Raw genomic sequence first — 18,080 nt, 5'->3', positions numbered from 1 at the left:
TTGATTCTAGTACACGAACGGAAAAGCTTTAATTTTCCCCTACACCCTCAGCAGACTCTCACATTACTTGAGGTCCCAATATTCAATACTTGGGTGAGTCTTGTTGAGACAAAATTAATCCTTTTTGGCTTGCGGAAAAGCGTCATCTACAGCAAGCTCTCAAACGTCGTTATGCCCTAATCAAGGCTGGTTGATTGGAGAAGATTGAAGAGTACTCGACCTAAATAGTGATGCGGTAAGGCCCAAGCCCCCGTCTCATATGAGAGTACAGAAATCCTAAGAGACAGCCTATGTAACCCTGCAGGCATGGCTTCTAGCTTCGAGTTCTACAAGGTCAACTGCTACCTGTCACCGGACGCGGATCCCCGCCTTTCGGGTCTCAACGAGAAATAACTCCGACTCTGCTATTCCGCATTTTTTGGTTGCTCAGTCTCTGGACTTTCTCGAATAATCCATTTGCTTCTCGACTACTTAGCATTGTCATACTCAAAAGATGCCCCCCGATCAAACAGCCAGTTGTCAAACTCGTACATGATATCGCACTTTGAACAGCAAAACAAGCCTCAATAAGCATAAAGGTTAATGACCCCTGGATCAGCTGCCCGCAGCTTCTTATTCTCCCTCATGAGAATAAATCGCATGACCCACGCCAATATAACCACCCCTGCCGAGAATCCAATGCTAGCGTACATGGCAGGCGCAAACCTGGGGGCATCGCTGTCAGGCCACAAATATGGTGTGTACACACTGGCAAGGTTGCCAAGGGTGTTGGTGATTGCAATAGCCACAGCCTTCTTCTCGTCAGTCTGACCGACCGTTGCCGCCACCCACGCAATATTGATATTATTCACTCCGTAAGTGGCGGCGACGAACAGGACCATGGCGAAATATCGCGCCCCGACGTTCAGAGTTCCACACGCAACCGCAAACCCCACGATAGCAAGCGCTTTCGAGACGGTGACATGCCAAGTCCTCTCGTTGAAGTAGCCCGAGGACCAAGAGACAGCGACTGATGTAAAGGTGGCTAAAAGGTACGGCGGACAGGTGAGAACAAGAGTCACTGTCGAGTTGAATCCGAGTGTCTCGACGACCGTGGGCATGAAGTTTTTGAACCCATTGGCTGAGAGGTGGAGATTGCACATCAGCGCAAAGATCCAAGTCCGATAGTCTAGAGCAGCCTCTCGAAGCCCGGTCCAAACGCTCGTTCCTTCCGCCTTTTGAGTGGTGTCCCGCGCAATGCGGTCATGAGCAAGCTGTCTTTCCTCCGGCGTGAGCCAAATGGTTTGCTTGGGAGAATTGGGAAGAAGAAACCAAGCAACGACGGCTACTGCCACGGTAACAACGCCCTGAATGAGAAAAAGCCACTGCCAACCAGCAAGGCCATGCTTCTTGTCAAGGGTCGCAAAGACAGCCGCTGCAATAAGCCCTGAGAAGGAACTCGCGAGCATGTTCCCGGTATAGAGAATTGCCATCCGCGTGGTAGCCTCCTTGCGATTATAGAAAAGCGAGATCATGAATAGCGCTCCGGGGTAGAATGGGGCCTCGACGATTCCAAGTATGAGTCGGCAAACCAACATGCCATGATAATCCTTGACAAGGCACGTGAGGGTCGAAACAATCGCCCAAGCCATCATGAAGCCAGCCATATACCATGCGGGCTTGACGCGGTTGAGCAGCATGTTGGAAGGGACTTGGCCGAGAAGGTATCTAGGGGTGAGGGGGTCAGCACACAAGATTCAAAAACTGCCAAAGACTGAAGGTGGACCATTGCATACCCAACAAACAGAATGCTAACACAGGTGTTATACTGAGTCCCCTTCAGATCCAGATCTTCAACAAGACTATTCAGCTTGCCGTTGACCATGGCATTGCGGTCAAGGAAATTCAGAAAGTACATCGCCCAAAGGGTCGGCTAAATCCAGTCGATCAGTCATTGCGAAATGCCCCGGAGGAGAACTGAAACTGACCATCATGTAGCAGTCAATCTTCCTTACGAGCGCAATCTCCCTCGGATCGGTCTTTGCCGCCGACCCAAACTTGTCATATTGAAGAACTTGCCCGCTCTTTTCAACATCGCTGATGTGTTCCGCATAGATGTTTTCCTTTTCGGTCGCGCCTTGACGAGATATCTCGGCCATGATGAAACTATTCTCTTTTATCAATCAGATTCAGTGAAATGTGAGTGAGAGACGTCGGGATCGTAGGGATGAACTCTTTGCCTTGTCCAGCTCAAACGTCGTGGTGGATCCTGATATACAAGAAGCTTTCTCTCTCCACACCCTCTCCGCTCCAGATAATCTGGGGTAGAAGCCACTACCATAATTCTTGGAGGGTAGCTATCCATTCCGGAGCTGCCAAGTACTGCTCGGATATATGGTAGCCCAATCGGCAAGCATTCCTGCTTGTCAGCCCCAGGCGACTGCTTTGTCCTATGGGTATCCGATAAAAATACCACGTTCCTCCAATCGGATGCATGGTCTATCCGAGGATCAATGTAAGTTAATCCGAGTTGCGCGAGGGGTAGCGAGGAGGTCAAATCGGTTTCTTTCATTGTGACATTGAGCTGTCTTTGCTTCCGAAAAGCAGTCGTTCTTGGCCTTGGATCAGTCACCCGACAGGCGGGCTAGACCATAGTACTCTTGGTTCATGGGCGTGGATTCTACGCAGATGTACTTTGCGATTCTTTATGGTGCACATTGTTTTGAGTACGCATGTTCAGTCTACGGTTCACCAAGCTTGATGGGCAGCAAGACAAAAGCCTCTTGTATGAGTACATGCAGGTGTACTAAATAGACTACCGCAGTGGGTACAAACGAGCAATGACCGATATTGCAATATACCCCTACCACTCCCTCCACCAGGCCTCAACAAACTTCCTAATCAAACCACTCTCAATCAACTCAACACCACCTCTCAGTGCCAGACTCGCAGCCTCAGACTTTTCCATTTCAAAGACCAGACCTGAGCGACCGGGATTGTCATTATCGTACTTTTCCGCAAAAAAGTCCAGTAGCTTGATAGCCGGATTCTTCTTTGGATCCTGCTCGCCTTCTCTTAGTCGCTGGACCCATTGTCTCTTGGGAAGAATCTCAAAGTCGAGCCCTGCCTCTTTGAGAGCGGGTAGTAGATCTTCAGTCCATCTGAATGTCCGTGGATTCTGAATGTGATAGATGGTACGAGGATCATGCGAGAACTGTCTCAGCTTAGGTGATCCTGAAACGGTCGTGTCGTTGAGCCCCGCTAGATCTAAAGCAGCGTCTGCGACAATATCGACGGGAAGCCAAGACGGCGTTTCGTCGAGCGCGGGCAATGCCTTGAGCGTCTGTGCCGTTTGGAGCATAAGTGGTATGGCTTCAGTAGTGCTCCATTTTCCGTGGACTGTGTCACCGACGATTTGGCCGACTCGGAGGACCTTGGCGACCATGCCTGTCTTCTCTGCGGCGGCTTGGACAATTCGTTCCGCGACGAGCTTTGACCGTGCGTAGCCCATTCCTTGAGCGTGTGCAAACTCGGGGATTGGGGCCTCTGCAATAGTGGCTGGGAGTGGGGTGCCTGCGGCTGCGGAGATGGAGGAGCAAAAGTAGAGCTCGGCTGGCAAGGGTCGCTTGCTGGAGAGACAGAGGTTGACTAGATTGTGGAGTCCTCTGATGTGCTGCGCTTCGAAGCTGCGTACGCCTAGTGTAAAGTTTACGGCCCAGGCGGAGTGTATGACTTTGGTTAGCGAGGCGCGAAGCTCGCTGAGGATTGAACTGGGCAGTCCGAGGCCTTCAGAGCCTAGTTGCGATGGCAAAGCGACGATTTTAGAGACATTCACCATTGGTAATGATCGCGAGGCCAAGTTGGAAAGAACTCGATCCAAGGCGCTGCTGGTGTCTGATGCGCGCACAAGACAGTAGACCTTCTTGACGGTATCCTTTTGCATTAGCTGCGAAAGGATATGAATACCTAGTGAGCCAGTAGTTCCGGTCAGAAGCTGGCACTGTTAGCTTAGCAAATATATAAAGCGTTGGCACCTACAATAATCTCTTCCGGTCGTGAACGTGGTAGGAAAGCTGAATACTTGTCTACAAGCTGAGACATGACAGCCAGCTCGTCTTCTTCGTCTTGCTCCTCCCCAGTACGGAGGCCATATAGATGAGCAGCAAGCTTCTTGATGTTTGCAAAGTCAAAGACCACATTATGGCCTAGCTCGGCTCGTCCAATGTCAATGTCTTTCTTGATAAAGCCCCGTGCTTTGATTGCCTGAAGACTATCGACCCCTGCTTCAAAAAGGTCTGATGACAGTCCGATATCAGAAAGTTCAAGTTCTATCTTGAAAAGCTTGAGCAAGTAATCCTCCAAGTCCTCGCGACCTAAAGCAAGTTTTGGTGCAGAACTAGAAGCTCCATCCTCAAGACTCTGATATGCGGCCTCTATCAGGTGGCTGAACTCATTGTAGGAGCGGTTTCGAATCATTGTTCCCTTGTCTGTGGCTGGATACGTAGTGCCGATATCTAGTATGATAATCATGTCCCGTGAAATTTGACTGAACGCTTCTGCATTCCGGTTCGCGGCCTCGATTTCAGGCCAGACGGCATCAAGAACTTCAGTCTTCGACAAGGCTTGACATTCAACACTGGGAACGACGATCAAGCCAGGCAGGGGCTTTCCAACGCCAAACACGAGATTGTCCTGAACAAACTTGCTCTGCCGAATGCGGTGCTCGATTGGCACCGGTAACACCTTTTCGCCATTTATCAAAGTAACTCGGTCGTCGATTCGCCCAAGATATTTCCAAGCATTTGGTATGCTCGGATGCTTCAGAAATGTGTCTCGAGTACGGAACGAGTTTGGTGGGTCATCACAGTTGGAGCTGACTTTGGCCGGCAGGCCATCGAGTGCTATGCACTCGTACGAGCCATCTTCAAGCTCTTCCATCCGAATGAAGGGTCTAGAATTCTTCAGAGGGCGAACATAGTTCCAGAGCTTATCGCCCACCGGTCGATCAGATGTCATCAACTGACCAAGTTCGGTCCTGTTTCGCATTAGCTTATCACGGATTAAGCAATTTCAGTAAGAAGTGAAAGCATACGCTCCGTAGTGACTAATGAGTCGAACTCCTTTGTCCACCAAGTAGTCTCCTAAATCATCAGGGCAGCTGCTGCCGCCAAAGAGAACCTGCTGGCATTGGGCTAATGCCTCGACTCCGCTGTGAACTTCGCTTAGCAGTTTGAGGACATATGGGACTCCATGAAAGCTTTCTGGGCGGAAGGCTTCCATGACCTCAAGGACGTTTTTGCCAGTCAAGGGCAGATTTGCGTTGTAGATTGCAATTGGTTTTGCCTTGAACAGGGATCGGAAGAATGTGCATAATCCATGATTGTGGTACAATGGTAAAGTTAGAAGCGCGCGGTACGAGTTGCTGGTAGTGTAGTTGGCAATACAAGCCGCATGAGTCTGGAATATGGGCTTTGGAAGGCCAGTAGAGCCGGAACTGTGAATGATGAAAGCCCACTTGCGACTAATCCTAGGATCAGAAATTTTAGGCCCGGATTGCTCAGTGCATGTTGAATATGATGAGTAGTCGGGAATCAAGAACGTCTTGACTGTAGGCACTGTTTCGCGAATTGATACCACTGCCTTTTCTGTTGTGGAAGAGTACAGAATGTGACTGCAGTTTGTCTTTTCCAATAAGCTGATATAAGCCTCGGGGCTTAGCCGGGTCGACAGCAGTAGGACCGCATAGCCAAGTCGAGAGAGTGCAAATAAAGCCACAACATAGTCGAGGTTAGAAGGGCCTAGTATCGCCACCACCCGATTTTCGGTTGGGTCGGAGAACTAAGAGCTATTATTGAGTAGTTCCAATAAAAGGTATGAGAGGGCTTACATTTGAAAGTCCAGAGGCTTTGAGAGCATGAACAGACCCATTTGCAAATCGGTCTACATCTTTCGCTGTGTAGAAAGCGTAGTCACTAATCCCATGAGCGCTCCTCGGGTAACCAATTAGCGGCGCGTCCGGCGGATGCGATGTGCGCTGCAAGAGGATATCATTGACTGTAGACAGTGATATTTCATCCTCGGAGGGTGGAGTTGGCGGCAATTTTGAAGCGTTCTTCAGAGCGCCTTTATCATCAACCAGAACATCATCGCCAATCTGTGTTACTGGAAACATTGTATATGTTGTGCGAGTGGGAAACCAGATAGCAGAGATGAAATCGAACAATTCAGGTAAACCGTATTTCCTTGGGAAGTATGCAAGTACGCTATCTGGACGTGGTATTTCGATTGCATAATCCTAGCGCTATAGAGTCTGTTATCCGCAGGGTGTTAGGGCTGTTCTCGGAAAAGCAACGCGGGGCTCGGATAAGGCGGGTTACGCATCCGATTCGCGAGTATCGTTTCTGCTTTTCCTAGCTTCATTGATGTCGGATAACGAACACGCTCTGGATGGCGATGTAACTGTAAATTAATGTTCGGTTGATGCTGTCTTCCGATTTGGTGGAAATGGCACGCTTAAAATCTTGGGTGAATGAGGTAGTAGAGGTTCCGAGGAGCGCCTGGTGTTCATGACATTGGATAGCCGCCATCCTCTTCGCCTGGTCAAGAAGAGGTGGGCAAACCGATTACAGGAACGTGCTCTCAATGCCAATGAACTGTGACACACTGTGGCAAGGCACTTTCCTAGAGTTGAAATTTCTATCGCACCTGCCATGACAGACGCTGGAGCATCGGATTGCTAATAGGAAGGCACGATCACGTTGCCGTACTTGCCTCACAAAGTGACGGAACTCAAGGCAGGAGCGATTCAACCATGCTAGGTACTAATATCGGAAGTAAGCGTTGGCTCGTGGCTCTTAGACTGTGGATAGTGTTGATACTGATTTGTTAAACTTCAAAATTTTGTAGGTTCTCGGATGAGAAAAGATACCCCAGCTCTCCGAGACCGGTCAAAGCCAACGAGTCAAACTCTCCCCAGCTTGTCAAACTAGGAACATAGGTACCAGGGCTGCCGTCTTGCATCAAGTTCTCTAGCCAGATCTGAGCTTCAGGTTGCAGGTTTGGGAAACCCAGAGAGGCATTCTGGGCCACCGTGTCTCCTGTACCATGCGATATATCATTGTACGTAGGAGCGAGCTCGTAGTCGGGATTCCCCTTTGGAGCAACTAGTCGACGAGGTCCTCCCGTCCTGTCACTACTGTTGTTGGCGCTTCGGTGGCCTGCAGGCAGAGGCGCAATGGCGCGATGTTGTTTCTGTTGAATACACTTTAGGGCCTCTTTTCGTAGTTCCTCGAGAACCATGGCATAGCGTTGAGCAAACGATGACTGTGACCCGCAACTTGCAAGATGCTGCTGAGCCTGTTCACCTGCCTGGAATTGCATTGTGTTTGCTTCGTAGTTGTTTGCTTGGGCATAGCTTTGGATAAAGTGGACATATAGCACAACAATAGCTGAAAATGCGTAGTAATGAGTAAACTATAAATTATTAGTCTAGTCAAAGCTATGAAAGGCTGAACCTACCCAAAAGGTATGGTACATCCGATTATTCTCACACAGATCGCGGAGTATGGTAGTAACCTTCATGGCAGCGTCCAAGCAACGCCGAATATTTTCGTTAACCGACTTGGAGAGATGGTTTCGGTCGTCGGGTGGTGGGAGTGCGAAGCTTTTGAAGTCTTTGAGAATGAATGGACGATAGAGCAGTATCTGTGCATGATAGAAGGCGAGATTCAAGACTGTATATTGTCGCTGGTAGGTGAGCATTAACATGTCAACATTTGGGAGGTCAATGAAAGCACAAAGCTCGTTTCGCCACTGCGTCAATTCCGCGCCATACTTTTCTGCAGCTGCTGATTGAGATTGGAGCGTAGCTCGTCGTATGCCATATAGATCACGGAGTATGCCGCTGATAATTCTGGATAGCTTCGCGTGATATACTGGAGCCAGCATTATGCTCTGAGAACTAGATAAAGCGGGGCTAATACCGCTCGATATAATCTGGGCATCATTTGCAATGGTAGGAAGCTCCTGGTCTATCTCATCATCATGGAAGATGCGAGGCCGACCAAGTGCAGCACTGAGATAGTTGTCCAAACTGTACATGCACCAAAACACTCGTTTGCGGCACTCTTGTTCGACAAAATCAACGTTTCCAGTCAGCTCTCGCCGTCGTCCCCGGTGCAAGCCGATTGCGATGGCAAGTCGGGCTGTAGTACCGAAAAGGCTCCAACAGTGATTGATGCGAGAATGACCGAGCAGGTAAAAGCACTGGGCTAGACGTGCTTGGACGCTTGCGAGCCGAACAGGTCCTGTCTCCGCCCCAAGGTGGTGTTCCGAAGCTGCGAAGTAAACCGCACTGAAGAGAACTGCGTCAGTAGTGAAAATAGGGCTTGAGATATACTAACCTATTGACACAAGCTCCAATGGAACTGTCGGACCTAGGCAGGCACTGCTTCGCGTGGGCAAATATCATGAGAAGCATTGCTCTTATTGTCATAGTACCCGGTTTGGGCGCTTGAGAAACCGCAGGGTCCCGGTAAAAGTCCTCAAACCAGCCTTCGGCTTGTGGTTGATGCAGAAAACGATGAGTCGGGAAAGCAAAATCAAAGTATCTGTCAAGAAGAGCTTTAGCTTCCTCCTTTGGAGGAATGACTAGAAAAGAGGGATCATATTTCGGAAGCGGGGCGTCACCAAAGCTGAAGATTGGAGTTGTGCGCGGAAATGAGATGTGCTCGTGAAGCCGCTTTTGAACTCTTATCAAAAATGAAACGCCAGAGGCGGGACCGACATAATGACCCTCCATGTCAGTTTGGTGAGGCTCGGGCGAGTTTCCCGAAGAGGTGACGTTGACATGTTTGTCTGCCTGTAGAAGTGTGCTCCGTGGAGTATGCTGCGGCTCGAGGGGAGATGCGCTGTTTGTATAGACGCTCGCGGAGCGTCCAGCATGTTGATCGAAATCGTCCATGGCATTGACACTGCGGTTGACTGGCGGAACTGGCGGTAACCTGCCTCGAGTGTAACCAGCGGTGTATTCACAATTGATCTTGGATCTTTCGCATAATGAACATGGTAAGGTACCAGAGCACCGTAGTTTCTTTCTGCAAGAGTCGATCAGTTTCTGCCTGTCGGATAGCTGGGAGTTGACTCACTTCTTACAATGATCGCATGCTCGAGTTACGCGCACACGCTCCTTGACGCGCTGTCGTTTGTTCGGGTAACTCGAGCTTGACTCCATATGTGCAATGCGAGCCCGGATGATCAAAAGCGTGCAGTCTGTCAGATACGTAGTGCAACTCAAAGGGTGCCCAGACGCTACGCTCGCCGGGGTGAGATGCGGGGGTTTTTGGGGAAGCGAAGGAAAGGACGGATGGACTAAAGAACAACGCCAGTATTCAAGGCACGTGCTCTAGACTAGTCCCACGATAACACACCAGAATGCTTACAGTTTCAAACCCTAGCTCAAGAAGTGAGTGGCTTCCTGAATTCGTTGGTGATTTTGTTATGCATACAAGAGCTGTTTCGACTAGACACTCTCGACGATTTACCACTCTCTTAGTTCTCCCCCAGGCCCAACAAAGTGCGGACTACGCCATGCTACTGCATCTACAGACGCTGCCCGGACCTTTTCCTCGTCAATCTCGATTCCCAGTCCCGGCCCGCTCAGCAGATTGATCAGACCATCCTGCACCTTCCACACTTCCGGATTCTTGACAAATGTATCAATGTCCGCCGAGCCTGCATTATAATGAATCCCCAAGCTCATCTCTTGGATAGCAAAGTTGGCGCTCACGGCATCGACCTGCAGACTGGCCGCCAAAGCAATTGGTCCCAACGGGCAATGAGGAGCCAATGCTACATCATAAGCTTCTGCCATTGTCGCAATCCTACGGATCTCGGAGATTCCGCCAACGTGACAAATATCTGGTTGCAGGATGCTGATAGAGGAAGACTCGAGGAAGGGCTTGATATCCCACCGACTGTGTAGTCGCTCACCGAGAGCGATGGGAATTGGGACAAGTTTCGAAAGTGCTGCAACCGACTCTGGGTGCTCGGAAAGGAGGGGCTCCTCGATGAATAACGGTTCGTGGGGTGCGAGCTTATATGCTAGTTGTTGCGCCATTGCTTTATGGACTCTTCCGTGAAAGTCGACTCCGGCATCGATTCCCAAGGCTTTGACAGTTTTCAATCGCTCTACCGAGGTGTCCAGAGCATGAGGCGAGTCGAGCCACGAAACGTCTTCGGTCGCATTCATCTTGATTGCCTTGAAGCCTTGTGCTATCCTAGCTTTACTGCGGACTGTTAGTACTGCGACGTCAATGCTAAGAGAGAAATTACTTACGCTTGTGCCTCCACGTCGCCCGGACGGTCACCTCCAATCCAAGCATACACCTTTAATTTGTCCCTGACTTTCCCCCCGAGGAGCTCATATATGGGAAGTCCCAATCGCCTTGCTATTACAACAGTCAGACCAGTATCTGTCATCATTCAATATTTGCCCACCTTTGAGGTCCCATAGTGCGATATCGATGCCCGACAAGGCGCTCATTAGGATTGGTCCGCCCCGGTAAAAGCCCATCCTATACCCATGCTGCCAGATGTGCTCAATGTCGCTATATAGAGAGAGGGTCAATTTCAAACGCGGCATTCATTCTTCAGAAACAAGCTTACTTTGCGTCCATGCCCGTGAACCTCTCAGCGAACGCATTGAGGCTTCCCTCCACGGCCTCCGTATGACCTTCAAGAGAAGCTTCTCCCCAGCCATAGTTTCCGTTAGCGTCTGTGATCTTGACGAACAGCCATCGCGGTGGTAGTCGAAAGTACTCTATCTGGGCGATTGGTGCCATTACTCCTCGTTGAATGATCTGTTCGCGAGTATCGTTGCCGCAAGAATTGATCTCCAAAACAAGTTGATCCTCTGATGCTAAGCCTGGGAAATAATTGACCAGCTTGCCGTGAAACTCCGTTGACAGCTCTCATTACGACCGAGCTTACCCCGCAAGCTCCACGTTGAACCCCCGCATCGGCTTCGGAAAAGTACGCGGAAAAGCAACCAGAGTGCTATTTTCCGGAGCAACGCCGATGCGACTGTTGCCGAGATCGCGACGAATGAGAGGTTACAGTAACCTGCAGAGGAACTCACAACGAAGTGAAAACGAGGTTCTTTATAATGGAGCCGAGTAGCAAGCTTGTTGTCGCGCGGCGGAGAACCGTCCAGAAACCGGAGAAAGATGAGGACCGGGTTCATATCCGGTGACTCGGCTCTGCCCATAACTATACAAGGCGTTCCGAGGACTCTGCAGGCAAAAGTTCCCTTCTGCAACCTGTTAATAATCCAAATAGTTAACGGGGCGAACTAACAATGGCTCTCAAGCGAACATTCAAGCTCAATACAGGCTACGAGATACCTGCCGTCGGTCTGGGCACGTGGGTGCGTAACCAGGAAGCCCCTCGAAAGATTAGAACTTACACTTCTTTTGAACACAGCAATCGAAACCAAACGAAGTCAAAGAAGCTGTCGAAGCAGCGCTGAAAATCGGCTACCGCCATATCGACGCCGCAGCGGTCTATGGCAATGAGCGTGAAGTCGGAAATGGGATCAAAGCTTCCGGCGTCCCGCGTGAGGAGATATTCGTGAGTCAAAACACATTTAGACTATGCCTTTTAGTATTTGGAGCTAAAAATCGAATAGTTGACGTCTAAATTATGGAACACCCATCACAGGCCTCAACATGTCGAAGAAGCAGTGGACAAGTCGCTGAGCGATCTTCAGACTGATTATCTTGATCTTTACCTTGTAAGCCCTTGTGCCTATATCTTCTTGATTAGTCTGACTTGTTGAGTATAGATCCACTGGCCAGTCGCCTTTCGCCATTCAAACACTACCATCCAACCCGTCGACGAGAAAACAGGCCTTATTGACATTATCGACGTTCCGATCAAGGATACTTGGGTTGCGCTCGAGGCATTGGTAGCAAAGGGCAAAATCAGGTCAATTGGTGTGAGCAACTTTACTATCGAGAAGCTTGAAGAGCTTCTCAAGACGTGCGTGATGGCTCTCAATTTACGTACGCGGATTGTCTGATAATGGTGTTTTCAGGGCAAAAATCCCACCCTCGGTGAACCAGATCGAAGCACACCCTTACCTCCAGCAACGAAAGCTTCTGGAGTGGTCTAAGGAGAAGGTAAATCTCCGAAGTCCCCTCCCAGGAAAATCATAAACGCGCAAGTTAGATACTGATAACCTCCAGGACATCCTAATAACCGGCTACTCGCCCCTAGGAAACAACATATACAACATCCCCCGGTAAGACAACCTCCGGCGCCACCCACCTAGCCTAAGTCATGTATCGGAAGGATTGGGCTAACGAGAACCTACACAGGACCGTCGACGACCCCCTCATAATCGACCTCGCCAAATCTTTAAACAAAGACCCCGCGCAAGTCCTAATCAGCTGGGCCATTCAGCGGGGCACAGCGGTGCTTCCAAAGTCCGTGACTCCGGCGCGGATACAGAGTAATTTTGAAGGTTCGCTTCCCCAGTCGTCTACCTCTTGAAGATTGGCGCTGACCTTGCTGTGTCCCACAGACTTTGTGCTCCCGGACGATGCCTTTGAGGCTGTCCAGTCGCTAGAAAGACACCAGCGGATGAACTTTCCTGCGCGACTTGGTGTCGATATATTTGGGGAGGTTGGTGAGGAGAGTGTCAAGAAGAGCGCGCTTGCGTGGGCGGAGGCGCAGAAGCAGGCGAATGCTTGAGCTACAGATCCATTTTTGGATGAATGACCTTGATTGTCGATTAGAGCAATCTAGTCTACTAGACTATCCTATCTATTTATAGGTTGCTGAATTAGAGGGGTGTTCATATCAGTTTGGGTGAGAGGGTCTTATTATGTACATGGTTATGGACCCTATGGATGCTTTGAATGATATAGCAGTAGTATCAATAAAGAGTAAAAGTATTAACGCTGATTGAACTTATCAACCATGTTCGCATGCAGCTTGACCAGCTCAGGAATGATTAAGCTCTCAATCTCCGTACCCTCGCGCGTCGTGATGTGACCGTCGGCTTCTGTAGATTGTGCTTCACCATTCGCATCTCCAGACGCATGATCCCTACGTTTCGCCGCTTCAGCCATGCCCACCTGATCCTCGACGCCAGAAATGCTCTTGCTCCGTCGTGACTTGGGGACTCGGATCCACCGCTCATGAGGCGGGTCCGGCGTAACGAAGACGACCTCCCATTTCCTAGTTGAGAGTAAGTTTCCGATGACTAGGTGGTGGGCGTATCGCTGAAGGGCAGTCTGGGCCTTGTAGACTAGCAAATTGGGGTCTGTTTCAAGCTTGAATGAGACAATCATGCTTCCCTCTGGTGACCAGCCGTCTACAAGCTGGTGAAGGAATTTGGGGACTGGGTCGAGGTTGATGACGAGCTTCTTGCTTGATTCTTGCTTTTGTTCGAAACCGCCGGTGTAAATGTCGTCGGCGCCAACAGCTTCCTCGTTACCGCCAAACTCCTTTGGAATTTCGGACGACTGGATCTTGTGTTCTGCCATTCGGTCTCGTGGAATGAAAAAGTCGCTGACTGCGGCGGCAAGATAGAATAGCGCATTCGGACCAAGCGGGTTCATGGCCTTTGCCAGCATGCGCAATTCAAACAGGTATTCGGAGACCGTCGTAAACGACAACAAGAGAAGACGGTTATTCTGTTTCGCATATCGGTACTTTCGCAGCACATCGCGCATCTCATCCTGATACTCGTTCCGCACGACGATATGGCCATGGTCGGAATTGCTCGAATCGCTTGGCGAAGCTTCATCCATAAAGTCCAAGAAGCAATTGGTCGAATGGCTGTAATGCCGAGAGTATGGGAGCAGACTGAACTGTCGGTGCAGGAAGATTACCGCATACCCCTGCTGCAGGAAGTACTCTGCGGATGTCGCACCTCTTGTTCCTGCGGAGAAGTTGTCGATGAAGCGGACGGTTTGATTTTCGAGGGGTACTGTCGTTCCTCCTGACGTGACGAGAACGACACGACGGTTGGACTCGACATGGTACTGTACGAATGATTTGGCTAGTGATTCGTGTTTAGGGAGAGCTTTGGGTGGGGGGTAGTTGTTGAAGTAGGCGTCTGCGGGCGACATTTTTTTGGCGGGGTAGGCGACCCGCTGGTCCTATTTGAATATGAAACTGAGAAGGTGTAAGCTGGATAGCAATGTTGGAGATCAAGCGCGACTTTTATAAATAAGGAGGTAGAATCGTTCTCTGTTGTACGACGTACTTGTAGTGCCGCTGATGTCAGAACAATAGATAGACTGCGACCGACGATTGCCGAGGGCAATATCTTGACCGCCCTCGGTGTACGGAAGTCACATGATCTGTCTCGGAGTTTTTACGGACGAAGAACGGAACTTTTAGAAACATGCATGTATCCGCTATACCCTATTTGACTATCCGCCTCTGAGATTTTGACCTACTTCCGAGGGGCAATGACACCTTGCTGGGGTGGTGCATCGATATGACACGCTTTCCGAGTCAAGGGTACGTCGGCAGCAGTCAGAGTCAAATCGTACTTGCCAGGAAAGGTGAAGCTCATCGGGAACCCAGGATCAAAGGGGACAGCAGTATTAATCTTATCCATATCCTCCTTGATCAATTCCACATTCAAAGCCTCGACGTTTGCTTCAAGATGTTCAACCTTTCTCTGTCCGATGATGGGAAAGACGTATGGTGTCTTGTGAAGTAGATATGCGAGGGCCTAGCTCGTCAGTCTCTATAAGACCAAGGGTTTGAGGCGACATACCACGGCTGGAAGTGACACGCCCTTGCTCTTTGCAATCTCATCAAGAACATCCGACACTCGGATCTCTTCGTCCGTCATGTCCTGATCTGAGCGGCCACCCTCAACAAGCTCTCGAGCTTCAGCACTCTTCAGCTTGCCTTGGGCGAGAGGTCCCCATGGCGCAATGCCCATCCCTTGGTCACGACACATAGGTATGATTTCGCTCTCGATTTCGCGTCGTAGTGGGTTCCAGAGACCCTGGTAGACGGAGAATGGACGCAGGCCGGTGGCACGGGCGTAATCGTTGGCCTTGACGACAATCCAGGCTGGCATATCAGATGCGCCGAGATACAGGACCTTGCCCGCGCTGACGAGGGTATTCAGACCGTGCATAACTTCCTCTACGCTGGTAGTAAAGTCCCACCAGTGAACGTAGAGCAGGTCAATATAATCAGTGCGTAGGTGCTTCAGGCTATGCTTGACCGAGACCTGGAGAGACTTGGCCGAATTGCCAACGTAGTTTGACTGGATAGGTTCGGTGTCGTGATGCATGTCTCGGAAGCCAGTCGTATACTTGGTTGCAATCCTTGTAGAGTAGAGTTAGTATCAGGCTACCTAGTAATGGGTCCGACATACACCATCTGGTCTCGATTCCCCCGAGCCTCCATCCATTCCCCAATCCATCGCTCGGAGTCACCCTCTTGATAGTTGTTGGCACTAAGAAGATTGTTAGACACGTCGGCAATAATATAGATGGGCAGCATACGTGTCGATGAAGTTGCCGCCCATCTCGTAGAAGGCATCCATCAGCGCAAAGGCATCTTCCTTGCTGCACTTCCCCATAAAGTTCTCCCTATGATCAAGTTAATACTGCTAAGTTTTAGTGGCCGTGATTGCTTACCAGCCCTCGCCAAAGTTCATACCTCCCAGACACAAAGGGGATACCTTGATGCCCGCCGTCGAAGATAAAACACGGTGGTAGCCCAATGGGGTCTTTGGCTTGGGTGCGAAGGTCCAGAAAGACATTTTGAGTATCGGTAGCAGTAGCTGAGAAGATCGTATGGTTTTGATTTCCTGGTTGTATTTCACTTTTGTTGGTGGTTATTGACTCCCCTAGAACGAGATCTTGTTTTCTTATATACATTGTAAATCCTCAGTACGATAGATCGAGCGAGTTCAACATCATTCTGCTTCGATTAACTCCGGAAGGATTGCGCATTGAAGCTTTCATCGATTGTCAGCATCGCGTGTTAGTGTTCGCGGATACGAGCGTCGTGGGAAAGGGAGTCCAGTATTCGAAGTAGCCAAGCAAGACTTATACTTTTGTATAAGTAAGCAATCGATAGCAGGCGTTAGTATTGCTGACTCGGCTTTTGGGGCTGACTCATTTAAGCTTGTGTACGGAGCGTCGTTTGTCAAAGCTCCGTTCCAGGAATGGCTAGATTCGAACCAGAAAGAAAATTGCTGACAGCATTCCTGAGCGCTCTCTGATGTATATATACGGATTTAGTGGTGTTACATAGACAGGCGATGAGCCGCATTGAGATCGACGCACGTGTCTCAAGGGAGATAGCGGCTGCGAATGGCTTGGCTGATTGTACTCATTCGACTTGCCATCCCGCCATGCTGCATATTGCTCAGAAGAGCTTCCTCGAGCATTGACTGTGTCACGCTGGTGTCGCCTATTGGACGCCATATGTCAGCTTGGAAACCAAGAGTCGGGGCTTCGGGCTTAATGCATACCATCTAAATCGCTGAAGCTACTACCCATACTAGGTGTTCCGTCGCTAATATCCCTACCAGAGGCTGTAGACCGCCTCGGACTCATGTGTGCTAATCCTCTTCGTGGACTGGGATGATTGATCTGATTGCGCCTCTGAGCGCTGGCGTGAGTGGCGGGCGCGCCGGAGCTGATTGAGCTCTCGGATGATTCAGTGGTCATTGACTTTCTCGTACTCTGTGGACGTTGCTGGTCAGAAATGCCATCTTGGCCCATTCTCAGCGTTGTACTGAGGTCGTGGCCGGCGGTACCATGAGATGCCGAGCCGTGGCCTCGTGACAGGGGAAGGAAGGCAGGTGATTCATCATCGTCATAGTCATCATCTCGTATGCTTGGACGATGAGTCGAAAAGCGTCCAAAGCGCCTGAAACCTAAGCCTCTCCGTCCTGTCGCATCGTCTTCGTCGTCCGAGTTGGACTCGGACGAGCTCGATGTCAAATCTTCCTCCTCGAGAGTAGGGGATTTTTGGACAGTGGCGACCGGGACTTGCTCAAGCCTGCTCGTTGAAGGGCGACGAGTTTCCCATTTGGGCTCTTTTGTTTCCAGCGTCGGTGTGCCAGGATATGAGGCATCCCGTGGAGCCTTGATCTGCTGCACTGTATTCCCGGAGCTAGTACGTCGGGGAATTGGCGCTGTACAATATTAGAGCTGTAAGCATGGGAGTAGCGATGGTACTTACCGCGTAGTGGGAGAGTCTCTTTAGGCTGAGAGGCCAATCGCGATGGTGCTCTTGAGCCTATGATGGTTAGCATTGCGGATTTTGGAAGTCTTTTCCAACTCACTCGAGACTTGGCCCGTCTTTGGTGGCTGACCCAACGCCGTGCTCCCATGTATGGAACTAGGGGCTGGAGATGCAGTATTTGAGTGGGTAGTGCCGACCTTGCGCATCTGCGCGCGAACTTGGGACAGCTGACGGTCATACAGCCATGCTGCCTGTTGGAGGAGGAACTGGAGAGTAACGTCGAAGCTCTCTGCGCTGGAAAAAGTTAGCACCCGGTAGTTTTCATGATAGGTTTTATAAGTACAGTGCTTTCCCTGCATGATGTTAGCGAGCACGGCGACCTTGGAAGAGTCGACACACAGTCTATATCGTTTCCTTTCGATGGGCGCGAGAGAACATCCCAGAGAGCTTGGTCTTTGGCTGCATTCCAGTCAACCTAGATATGTGAGTGTTTACGAAAGAGTCTCTAAGGTGATGCCGATTTACTTACTGGAGGAGGATCCACAAAGTCGCCTCTGGGGAAGGGTAGGCGGATCAGAACCGTAAACTTGGTGTTCCCGGGCTGGGTTGGAGAAGGCATGCTGCATGTACGTGGATAAAAGCGGATAATAGTGAAGTTTATGCAGGTTCCTGAGGCTCAATAGTAAGATCGCCGATTCCACACTTTCTTGGAATGTCGTTATTATCAAATGGTGAGTATGCCGATGGATGATGGAGATGATCAAGAAGGTGGAAGTGGTTGGTGGAGTTCCTAGCTGCGCGTGGTGGGTCCGAAAACGGCGTTGCAATAAGGCTCATCCCACCAAAATCCTAGATGGCGTGAC

The 18,080-nt window shown here is 50.1% G+C and overlaps 7 protein-coding genes across 7 annotated transcripts; 1 reads left to right on the top strand and 6 right to left on the bottom strand.

The window, feature by feature from the left end:
* Positions 1–563: 563 nt before the first annotated feature.
* Positions 564–2,138, bottom strand: BDV14DRAFT_187065 (putative MFS transporter; the record flags this gene model as incomplete). The annotated part of the gene is made up of 3 exons (XM_073770912.1): positions 564–1,707; positions 1,776–1,912; positions 1,968–2,138. 3 exons carry the CDS (start codon positions 2,136–2,138, stop codon positions 564–566), a joined length of 1,452 nt encoding a protein of 483 aa, XP_073633152.1.
* Positions 2,139–2,696: 558 nt separating this feature from the next.
* BDV14DRAFT_209172 (uncharacterized protein) lies at positions 2,697–6,367 on the bottom strand. Its single transcript, XM_073775582.1, has 4 exons — positions 5,867–6,367; positions 5,072–5,817; positions 4,018–5,014; positions 2,697–3,973 (listed from the first exon to the last, which is right to left on the bottom strand). Exons 1-4 carry the CDS (start codon positions 6,149–6,151, stop codon positions 2,843–2,845), a joined length of 3,159 nt encoding a protein of 1,052 aa, XP_073633151.1. The 5' UTR covers positions 6,152–6,367; the 3' UTR covers positions 2,697–2,842.
* Positions 6,368–6,864: 497 nt separating this feature from the next.
* On the bottom strand, positions 6,865–10,820 carry BDV14DRAFT_187063 (uncharacterized protein; the record flags this gene model as incomplete). Its single annotated transcript, XM_073770911.1, has 8 exons — positions 6,865–7,452; positions 7,498–8,332; positions 8,382–9,074; positions 9,126–9,200; positions 9,522–10,265; positions 10,316–10,427; positions 10,477–10,586; positions 10,645–10,820. 8 exons carry the CDS (start codon positions 10,818–10,820, stop codon positions 6,865–6,867), a joined length of 3,333 nt encoding a protein of 1,110 aa, XP_073633150.1.
* Positions 10,821–11,144: 324 nt separating this feature from the next.
* BDV14DRAFT_70837 (aldo/keto reductase) lies at positions 11,145–12,800 on the top strand. The gene is made up of 8 exons (XM_073777337.1): positions 11,145–11,404; positions 11,461–11,607; positions 11,666–11,770; positions 11,822–12,018; positions 12,074–12,158; positions 12,225–12,280; positions 12,357–12,502; positions 12,563–12,800. Exons 1-8 carry the CDS (start codon positions 11,336–11,338, stop codon positions 12,730–12,732), a joined length of 975 nt encoding a protein of 324 aa, XP_073633149.1. The 5' UTR covers positions 11,145–11,335; the 3' UTR covers positions 12,733–12,800.
* A 1-nt stretch (position 12,801) lies between these two features.
* On the bottom strand, positions 12,802–14,386 carry BDV14DRAFT_70794 (phosphopantothenate--cysteine ligase CAB2). The gene has a single exon (XM_073777336.1). The coding sequence runs from the start codon at positions 14,115–14,117 to the stop codon at positions 12,936–12,938; it is 1,182 nt and encodes a 393-aa protein (XP_073633148.1). The 5' UTR covers positions 14,118–14,386; the 3' UTR covers positions 12,802–12,935.
* A 60-nt stretch (positions 14,387–14,446) lies between these two features.
* BDV14DRAFT_187060 (NADP-dependent oxidoreductase domain-containing protein) lies at positions 14,447–15,781 on the bottom strand (the record flags this gene model as incomplete). The annotated part of the gene is made up of 5 exons (XM_073770910.1): positions 14,447–14,731; positions 14,777–15,341; positions 15,392–15,472; positions 15,522–15,608; positions 15,657–15,781. The coding sequence occupies 5 exons, from the start codon at positions 15,779–15,781 to the stop codon at positions 14,447–14,449; spliced, it is 1,143 nt and encodes a 380-aa protein (XP_073633147.1).
* Positions 15,782–15,956: 175 nt separating this feature from the next.
* BDV14DRAFT_70792 (multidomain presynaptic cytomatrix related protein) lies at positions 15,957–17,973 on the bottom strand. Its single transcript, XM_073777335.1, has 7 exons — positions 17,747–17,973; positions 17,617–17,692; positions 17,561–17,570; positions 17,318–17,511; positions 17,215–17,271; positions 16,499–17,167; positions 15,957–16,437 (listed from the first exon to the last, which is right to left on the bottom strand). Exons 1-7 carry the CDS (start codon positions 17,834–17,836, stop codon positions 16,316–16,318), a joined length of 1,218 nt encoding a protein of 405 aa, XP_073633146.1. The 5' UTR covers positions 17,837–17,973; the 3' UTR covers positions 15,957–16,315.
* Between the last annotated feature and the right edge of the window lie 107 nt (positions 17,974–18,080).

This window comes from Aspergillus stella-maris (genome assembly GCF_047715825.1).
Source record: "Aspergillus stella-maris strain CBS 113639 unplaced genomic scaffold BDV14scaffold_3, whole genome shotgun sequence".
NCBI classification, from domain to species: Eukaryota; Fungi; Ascomycota; class Eurotiomycetes; order Eurotiales; family Aspergillaceae; genus Aspergillus; species Aspergillus stella-maris.
The sequence above is the reverse complement of the archived record's forward strand: the minus strand, read 5'-3'. Positions and strand labels throughout refer to the sequence as shown.